The sequence below is a fragment of the Hyaena hyaena genome, unplaced genomic scaffold (genome assembly GCF_003009895.1).
Source record: "Hyaena hyaena isolate Hyena2069 unplaced genomic scaffold, ASM300989v1 scaffold_9, whole genome shotgun sequence".
NCBI lineage: Eukaryota > Metazoa > Chordata > Mammalia > Carnivora > Hyaenidae > Hyaena > Hyaena hyaena.
In genome coordinates, this window is record NW_024080641.1 from 4,371,862 (window position 1) to 4,381,349 (window position 9,488).

Here is a 9,488-nt window from a genome sequence, read left to right on the forward strand (position 1 = left end):
GCCTAAGGTCCTCCTTTGCCAAGAAGCCTCTGAAACACCATGGGCATTTCAGTACCTCACACCTACTATTCTGCCTCATTCTCTCTAAGAGGAGGCGCGCCCCGTGGGAAGTCCACTGACTGTCTCTCCTCCCATGTCCTGTTGTCCCCGCTGTGGACTGATTCATAAGTATAAGCCCCCTCTGCAATCTAACCTCACCCTCTCCTGCCAAAGGAAGGCAGGTGATGGGCACCAGAAGCAAACAGACCCTGAAACTTGGCAGATGCATTTTTAAGAGCTTTTTATTGGCGACAGTGCAGAACCATGGGGGGAGGGTAGTGGCCCAGTGCCAGCCAGCCCCGGCCCCCCCCACGGTCAGGTGCAAAATACAAAAAGAGAATCACAAATACAGCATGGGGTTCGGAGGGGAGGTTGGGGATTCAGTAAGTTGTCATAGGCAGGGGCCAGGCCCTGCTCACAGTCTCGCACTCACACTCAGAATCCTTAAGAATACAGATTGTCAAAGTCTATAATCCCTCAGGCTCACTCACGAAAAAGAAAATGTCGTGTCCCCGCAAAACCCAGAGTCAGGAGACAGCTGGCCGATCGGGGACAGTCAGAAAAGAGACAGATGGAAACGACCAGGTGAACAAACAGGCAGAGAAGAGACCGGAGTGGGAGAGACCCTTGGGAAAGGGACAGCCAGAGACTGCCCGAAACAACCAGAGGGGCCGAGACCATCAAAAGAGACAGCCTGAAACAGGCCAACTGGAAGTTTCCAGAAGCAGTGTTTTTCCAACCCAGACGGCACTGCTTTGGGGCCCAACGAGACCTAGGCCGAAGTTGTAGAAGCGCTCACACGCTCACACACACGCGCACACACACACACTCATATATAATATATTTATTTATACATAATAGATATAAGTGCCTTTTCGGAAACCAGGGAAGGGATAAATAGCCATGGGGACGGGGAGGGGGGCGCGGGACGGGGCACGTGGAATGTTTTCCATGCAGCACAGAAGGCGGCGTGGCCCACCCGAAGTTAAAAAATATCAGTTTGCCTCACGATGAAATTCTCGTGAGATGAAGCACAAGGAAGGGGGGCTGGGGAGCCAAAACCAAGGATCGGGGCTGCGGGCAGAGGAAGGGAGGCTGGGACTGTGGGAGCCCAGCCCCTACGGTTTGCCAGTCCGGAAATATTGGGGGGGGGGGGCAGGGGGCCAAAGCCTCAGCCTTCAAATCTTCTCCGGAAAAACACTGGGCCCCTTGGCAAGTTCCCGTGGCTCCCTTTCTAGAAGGGATGTAGGGATGCCAAGGGCAAGGAGAAGTTGGCGTCCTAGGCCGGGGTAGGGGGACAGGCCTTAAAGAAAAAGGCCAGGGCTTGGGGCTGGGGGTCCTGAGGACAGAAGCCACGCGGATGGATGGCTGTCACCCCCACTCTCGCATTGTCACCCCTTGCGTCTAACTCACTGTGGGGGGAGGAGGGAGGCAGCTGGGGCGGGGCGGGGAGACCAAGGAAAGGCTTTGAGGCGTGGGGGGCACGATCCCCCCGGAAGGGTTCTGTCCCACCGGGCTCCCCTCCCACGATCCCGCCAACTCATTTCACAGTATAAAGCGCTCCAGGACGGGCATCACAGCGCCCCCTGCCGCCTGAATCAGAGAGGCCCAGCAAGGAAGGCCTGGAGGGAAGGCAGAGCCAGGCTGGGAGGCTTGGGGGTAACACTGTGATCGGAGAGAGGAGGGCCGGGGGCTGAATGGGGGGACATCCTTAAGAGGCCAGGAATTCAGATCAGAGCCACTTTTGCTGGGAGGGAGCGGCTGGACAATCAGGGAGGGAGGTTCACATTTCAGACTAAGTCTGGGTGGGAGGGCATCATAGGAGGCATCAACTTCCCTTAAAGGGAGGCTCAATTCAGAGGAGGATCTAACCACATGGAAATGTTGGATAAATAAGCTAAGGTCTAAGGTCGGGGGAGCAGAGAGAACCAGCCCGGTCACCCCCTGAAGGGTGGGCGTGGGAGACATTGTGGGGGAGGGGCGATCTGTGCCATTTCCTTGGTGGGCCTCCCTGGAGAAGATTCCAGTAGGTAGACTCTACCCCACAGCCCACTACCAGCACCCCTTTCCCTCCGCCCAAAGCGAGGCGCCCCCACCCCCCACCCCCATCCCCAGAGGTTGGGTTGAGGTGAAAAGGGCCAACAGGCAGCTGGGGGTGTCCATTCCCACCCCACCCCCCTGCCCCCAAAGTCACCAGCTTTGTGGCCTCGCCGGGCCATAGAAACAAGAGGCGGCACAAAACCCATGGAGGTCCTCCTGTCCGATGACAGTGGTCGCAGAGAGTCAGACACGAGAGGCAGGGAGGCCACACGCCCGCTTTGTCTCTTCCCCTCTCTCTCTCTTCCTCCTCCTCTTCCAAATCTCTCTCTCCCTTGTGTGTGTGTTTGGTTTGTGTCTAAAGAGTTCACAGAGCAAGAAGGGAGGGCGAGTTCAGGGGGTCGGAGGGCTGGTCGCTGCCGCTGGGGCGTTGGGCGCCGGTGAACGCGGAGACGTCCGGGCAGGTGAGGACAAACGAGGAAGTGTACGAAGGGTTAACAACGGGGAAGGGGTCACCGAGGACTTGAACTTCACTGTGTGTAAAGAGAGAAGCTGTCAGGTTGGGGGATGCGTCTTGGCCGGTCTGGAAGGGCAGGGGCGGTGGTGGCGGGGGCGGCAGCAGCCAGCTGAAGCCGTCTTCCTTAGTGGGTGCTGACCCCGGCAAATCTCTCACCTCCGCCAGCGGGCCCGGCCCCGGCCCCTCTTCGTAGGGGATCTTGCACCCCGGTTTGTGGGCCACCAGCACAAACTCCAGACGTTCCTTCTCCTTTTGGAGCTCGGCGATCTCCGACTCCAGCTCTGCCTTTTCTTCTTCCAGCTGATCTGTCTCCTGAGGTCCCCAGGGCGGCGTGGAGGAGAGGGAAGGAGAAAAATGTTCCGTGAGCCACTAGACTAGAGAAGGCGGGTCTGAAACCGTCCCCCCTGGACGTGCTGCAGGGGCCCTGGGGCTGAAAGGCAGCTCCTGATTGAGAGGAAAGACCCTCCCCCGCCCCCAACCATGGGGTCCTGGTGTCCTATAGGATTTGGGGCAAGGGTCTTGCCTCCCAGGAGCCTCAGTTTCCCCGTGTGTTCCGTGGATCATTGAGAAGGGGCCAGATGTACGTCGAGGGCACTGGTTGGGAGGGGCACTCAGAGGTTTGTTGAATGAATGAATGATTGTTCCCTGTTTTTAATGCCACCTGTTCCCCTCTGGTGCCCCTCCCCCTCTGCCTCCTAAGGAGGAGACCAGGTAGCTCAGGAAAGGAGAGAATTTCCCCGATTTCCTCTAGGGGCAGCACTGCAAGCCCACCTCTCAGACTAAGGGAAATTGTAAACAGCGGGGGGGGGGGGGGGGGGGGGGGGGGGGCGTCAGTGGAGGCCACTTGCCCACCACCTGAGAACTTGGGGTGTTCTCAGGCGGGGGGGGGGGTAAGAAACTGATGTAGGATAAAAAGCAAATCGTTTCACAGACTCTCCAGAATGTAAAAGCAGGAAGGACCCTGGGAGATTCCATGAGGGGCTGAAGAGCTGGAGAAACCGAGGCAAAAATGGGTTATCGCTTGCCCAAGCCGCAGAGGGAGAAAGGTCAGGACCTCTGTTAAAGGTCATAAACCAGGGCAGGCATGGCCAGGAGTTTGGGGGGCGGGGGGGGGTCTGTGTGTATGCCTGGGGCTACCCCATCTGGCCACACCTGTACCTAATTCCTTACACGGACCCTCTGGCTGTTGGCCCGGGACAAGGGCACAGGTGGCGAGGGGCGGAGGCCGGGAGAGAGCCTCCCCCTCCCTGCTTCGATGTGCCCCCAACCCCACCCCAGGGACCATCCTCACCGCCTGCAGTCGGTCAGTCAGCTCCCTCCGACGGTTTCTACACTTCGCTGCTGCCAGTTTGTTTCTTTCCCGACGAACCCTTCTCTTCTCCTCCTCCTCCGGGGTAAGCTGAGCAAGGGAGATAGAGGCCATGAGGTTCGGGGACATGGTGGACCTCCTCCATCCATCCCAAACCGCCCCTTCTTGCAGGAGGCAGAAGACCCTTTGCTAGGGCTTCTGTAGCACCAGAGGCCTGGGGGGCCCCCCCGCCTCGCGGGCGAGAAAGTTCCTGCCTTTGTTGCTCCCTAGACCCGGTCCAGGGTTTGATGCCCTTACTCACCGTCTCCTCTCGGGGTCTCCTAGGCCGGGCTCGGGCCGGACGGGCAGGCCCAGGTCCGCCGGCGGTTCCGCTGGTGGAAGGCCCACCACTGCCACTTGGTCCGCCACTGCTGTAGCCACTCACGCCCGGTGTGGAGTAACTGGTTCCTGGCATGTCGTAGGGGTCGACGGCCGGGGGCTGGGAGGCCAGCGGTTGCCCCTGGGACTGGGCCATGGAAGAGATGAGGGTGGGTTGCACGAGCCACTGGAGGTCCTGGCTGGTTGTGATCGCGGTGACCGTGGGCACGAAGGAACCGGGCATTTCCCCGAGACCGGCGCACTCCTACGGGGTGACACATACACACACGGGCGTAGACACACAAACAGAGACACCGACACACACACACCCAACACACACATGCACACCGACCCCGTGAGTGAGCACAGGGCGAGCGGGTGTGGATGTGTGTGTCACAGGCAAAAAGCCACAACACCCGCCCTCCCACTACACCGTGACGCAGTGGTTAATGAGAGGATTTCTGCTCAACTGGCTTCTACCTCCTCCTTCTTCTTCGGGGAAAGGTTGCACGGTTCCAGCGGGTGGTGAATCACACCCCGGGTTGGTGACTCTTAGGTGGGGGGGTGGGGAGGAGGCTGGACACAGCCGGGTGACAAAACCCCCGGGAAGGAGTCACAGCCACACACACAGCCACTACACCCCACCCCCACCCCAGAGGCAAGGGGAGGGAGAGGGAGAGGCCTTAGGCCAAGCCTTCTTCTACACTCACACACATACACACACCCCTCTAAGCCGGGGTGATGAGCGACTGCAAGGTCCATCAGACCTCCGTGCAGGGGCGGGGGTCTTAGTCAAGAGGGTGTTGGGGGACAGGCCTAGGAGTTCAGAACAACGTTTCAAGTAATTGTTTCTCCACGGAGTGAGGCTGACAAGTGACAGGTTACCGCGGACGGACAGGTAGAGAAAAGTGACGCCCCGGGCACCCTCAGAGTGCCGCGGAGGGAGAATGGTGTAGGTCCCGGGCCCCCGAGCCCAAGCAGCGGGCATCTACCCCCACCCCCAAATGGAATCCTAGAACTGCTCGGAAGGCTTAACTACTCTCCCAGGGGGCGTGGTGAGGGATGGGCTGGCTCACTGGCCAATCAGAGCCCTGGAAGCCCAGAGAGGGCGGGGCTCCTGGAGACCACCTGGCACGTTCCCCTACAGTTAGCCGTTCTCGTCTTGTCCTAGGACACGGCCCAGGGAATCGGCAGAGGGGTTGGGGCTGTGTCTGTGTATGCCTGGAGAAAAGGGTGACAGTCACCCATGTCTCCCAAAGGAACCTCTGCACACAGACACCCTCGGCCCCTGAGATCGGAGGGGCCGCTTCCCCGCAAGGTCCTCGCGGACCCATTGGATCGCAGGGAGTCGCTCCTGTCGCGACAGGAATCCCCTCGCTCTGTCTTTAGAGGCCAGTAAAAGAGACCCTAGCGCCGAGGAACCACGAGTTCCGGGGACGGAGAGGGGGAAGGGAACTGCACCCTACAAATAGGAAGGGAAAATTGATTGGCCAAAGCCCGCGCCGCGGCGGCCAATCGGAAGGCCGAGCTGCCCCCTCCCTTAGCAACGTGGCCCCGGCGTTCCAAAATAGAACGCTCCGGGACGTCAGGGGCGGGGCGGACGAAGGGGGCGCCGCGCGCCGTGCGTGCCCCGCGTCAGACGGAGGATTCCAGCGCGTCAGCCGTTACGCACGGGTCCCCCGTTACGTCTCCGCGCAGGAGGCGGAGGCAGCGCCTCCAAGCAAGGGTTCGAGGCCAGCGTACCCGCTGGATCAAGCGCCACCCGATGCCGGAGCAGGCGCTCAGATGCACAAGGAAAAGGGAGGCGGCTACTGGAAGCTTCCCTGGGACTTCCCCACCTGCCTAACTGCGCTAGCTTCAGGTTGGGGACCTGAGTCGGGGGCAGTCCCGGAGCAGGCTAAAAGTTCTCAGCTCTGCTACCGCATACACGTTGCACTGAACGGAGCATTCTCCCCACCCCCAAAGCTAACCCCTCTGCGTTCCCTCCCTGCGATCCACGCACACCAATTGCAAACACATCCCGACTCTGCAGTTTGCAAAGTACGCGGTGAGCCTGTTCTCTCTCAGATCCTGAGTTTTGATGTGTCTTTATTTGGGAGGGGGATTGCTCGCTCCACCTCTGACTTAAAAAGAAAAGCCTTAAAGCAGCACCCCAGCCCTCTAGAACTTACCTGGGAGGCGGCGGCAGTGGGTGGACTGCCGAAGGAGTCCACCGAAGACAGATACTGAGACTCGGCGGAGGGTGAGGAGCTGCACCGGGAGCCGGAGTCGTAGTCTCCGGGGAAAGCTTGAAACATTTCCCTGGGCACAGGGGGGCCCCTGTGACCACGCTGAGGTCGCCGGGAAGCCAAGGCTATGGCCGGGTGGAAGAGAAAGGTGCGAGTCCGGGGTGAGCCGAGCGCGTCCCCAAAGCGCGCTGTCCGAGGAAACTCGGGATGGGGGCAGCGTCCCGCTCCAACAATGGCAAAGTTTCTGTGCAATTCCTCTGCGGTGCCCAGGCCCCCACAAGATGCCGCTGTGCCTCCTGAAAGTCCAGGCTCCGTAGGACCCAGGGGCGTGGGGGGGATCGCTCCCCCAGAGGCGGAAAGCGCTGTCTTGCTGTACAGAATCTGCTTCGGGTGCGGTCTTCTCCACGCGTCCAGCGGGTCCCACGGGGGGAGGGGAGTAATAAAGAAGACAAGAAGAGTAAGTCGCTCCTCCAAAATGAAATGTAGAATTCTCTAGAAGAATCTTGCCCAAAACTTTCTCTCCGGAAAAAAATAATAAAGAGAACTTCACAGCCCCCCAGAACCACAACACTCGAGTCCCCAAGTCTCAGCTCCGCCTGTCCCTGCCGAAGCCGTACCTCTCAGTCTTATGAATGAAGCCCAAAGCCGCCAGCCTGTATTTATTTGTCAGGGACCCGCCCCCTGCTTACGTCACCCGTCCCGCGCTCCACAAACTTCCTAAAATCTCTGGCCCTGTTGAACTCAGCCCCGCGCCGTCCGGCAAGAGGTCTACCCTAGCCTTGATCTGTCCACCTGCATGACCCCTGCGGCCCTGGGGGTCGCGGGGGCTGCGTTCCCGGGCCCTCGGCGGGAGGGGATCCCGGCCCCGCCTCACAGGAGTTCCTGTGACGCAATTAGCCATATAAGGAGCTCGGCCGGCGCGGCGGAGTGTTTGTTTGGTATCCTAGCAATTACGTCAGAGGGAATCCCTCGCTCGCTCGCGCGCTCACCCCGCGCGCCTGCGGAACCCACCCGCGCCTGCGCAGTGCCGCGCCGCCCCAGGGGCCGGTATTAATAGGCTCTTAAGCTAGGCTGGGGAAGACCCCGGTGAGCGGGTACCCCCCACCTCTGGCAGCCCCTCACATTTCTCCTTGTGGTGCAGCGCCCTCCCTCAAGAGGAAGGTCAGATCCCCAAAACGAGGCCCTGGCTAGTGTCGTGTAGTCACGTAGGCGGGGAAACTGAGTCCCGACACGGAGTGGGAGGGGCGGTGATCCTCCAGGTGAAAGTGGAGGAGGGGGTGGAGTCCCGAGGCTCTTCGCAGCTTCGGCCGGGGACTCGCTGAGCGGACTCGGTGGTGTTTTCGCTCTCTGAACTTCGGCTGCAGTTTTCCCAGCTGGACAAAGGATGGGTGTCTCGGACCTTGTTGGCCCCGCATTCCGGCGTTCCGGAGGTATGCGGGTTTTGGAGCGGGTAGAGAATGAAATTTAGGATGAAGCGGCTCCTTCCCGCTTTATAATCCTACCTTTAGACAGAAAGAATGTGAATAATAATTGATGATAATAATAATAATGATGATGATAGTAACAGGAGCATGTATTTAACAATGATCAGATACCGGCTCCTGTACCAAAGCTTTCTTTTTCTTAATGTTTTATTTATTTTTGAGAGAGAGAGAAACAGCGTGAGCGGGGGAGGGGCAGACACATACTCAGAAGCAGGTTCCAGGCTCTGAGCTGTCAGCACAGAGCCCGACGCGGCGCTCGAACCCACGAACCGTGAGATCACGACCTGAGCCGAAGTCGGGCACTTAACCAACTGAGCCATCCAGGCGCCCCTGTACCAAAGATTTCAATACAAGATTTGTAATCCCTAAAACAGCTTTTGAAGGTTAAGGGAGGAAAATCTTCATTTTATAAAAGAGGAAAATAATACTTGAAGAGGGTTAAGTGACTTGCCCAAGATCCCATGGCAGGAAATGCAAAAGCAGAATCGTTAAGCTCCCTGGCTCTTACTGTCTTCCTGCTTTCTGCCAACTGCCTGTTTCAAAAAACCTCAGTTGTGAGATTGTTTAAATGGTGATGGTGATAATAGCAGCTTCCCGTCATGGGAGGCATTGTGATCCAGGCTCAGAACAGTGGCCTTAGCTGAGGTGTCTCAGGAAATGGAGTTCAAGAGTTTGATTCAAGTGTACGGGGTGCCGCAGCCCCCAGTTGTTAAGCCTCCACTGGGAAGGGTCCTGCCGGCTGCATTACAAATCTCAGGGATCCTGATTCTTCCCTCCCAGTGCAGAGCTTAGCCCAGCCCTGGGCATGGAGGGAGAAGCACTTTGAGACTGTTGAGCCCAGAGAGCAGGAGACACTGGCTCAGGGTCACACAGCAGGTCTGAGGCAGAGCAGGAGGGGGTGGGTGGGCCCTGATTCCCAAGAGAGTCTTGACTCCCTGCTTCAATAGTGGGTAAGGAGGTGGGGAGACGTCGAAGGTTGGAGGGACACGGGGGACAAAATGGGCAGGCTGAGGTTTCCAGACGAAAGCCCAGCCTCAAGCTTACCCTCCTCTTCATTCCCCCACGCCCCCTCTGTCTGCCACCGGTCTGGAAGTAGGGACATGGGCTAGGGGATGACACAGCAGCCACCATGGGCTAGGGGCAGTGACTCGGCCCCAGCATCAGACAGGGAGGGACCCCTCATTCCCTGTCCTGTCCAAGAACCTCATCTCTCCTACAGAATAAAGGAGACGCACCTTCACACCCTGACACAGATGGCCAGGGCAGCCACACAGCCACTGGCACGGCCTCACGGGGTCATGTGGGCGTTCAGACATTCAGCCACGAGCAGCAACACACAGGGCCGCACACAGACCCGGCTCCACACCCTGCCACATTGTGAAACACACGCTGTTACGTGGTCACAAGCACACGTGCCACACCTTCACTATGGAGGCACCCGGATGTTGTCACAATAATAACAAGAGTTTCTTCTTCCCGAGCACTCATGTTAATTTATTTCATTCTCGCGACACTCC

The 9,488-nt window shown here is 58.8% G+C and overlaps 1 protein-coding gene across 1 annotated transcript; it reads right to left on the bottom strand.

Annotated features, from left to right (window-relative positions):
- Nucleotides 1-2,218: 2,218 nt before the first annotated feature.
- FOSB (FosB proto-oncogene, AP-1 transcription factor subunit) lies at nucleotides 2,219-7,097 on the bottom strand. Its single transcript, XM_039245365.1, has 4 exons — nucleotides 6,431-7,097; nucleotides 4,204-4,524; nucleotides 3,885-3,992; nucleotides 2,219-2,905 (listed from the first exon to the last, which is right to left on the bottom strand). Exons 1-4 carry the CDS (start codon nucleotides 6,554-6,556, stop codon nucleotides 2,444-2,446), a joined length of 1,017 nt encoding a protein of 338 aa, XP_039101296.1. The 5' UTR covers nucleotides 6,557-7,097; the 3' UTR covers nucleotides 2,219-2,443.
- Between the last annotated feature and the right edge of the window lie 2,391 nt (nucleotides 7,098-9,488).

Excerpts from the sequence above, each read along its gene's own strand:
- FOSB (XM_039245365.1), bottom strand. The coding sequence starts at position 6,556 with ATGTTTCAAGCTTTCCCCGGAGACTACGACTCCGGCTCCCGGTGCAGC. Across the intron at positions 4,525-6,430 it reads CCACTGCCGCCGCCTCCCAG|GAGTGCGCCGGTCTCGGGGA; the intron begins GTAAGTTCTAGA and ends GTCACCCCGTAG. Across the intron at positions 3,993-4,203 it reads GGAGACCCCGAGAGGAGACG|CTTACCCCGGAGGAGGAGGA; the intron begins GTGAGTAAGGGC and ends TCCCTTGCTCAG.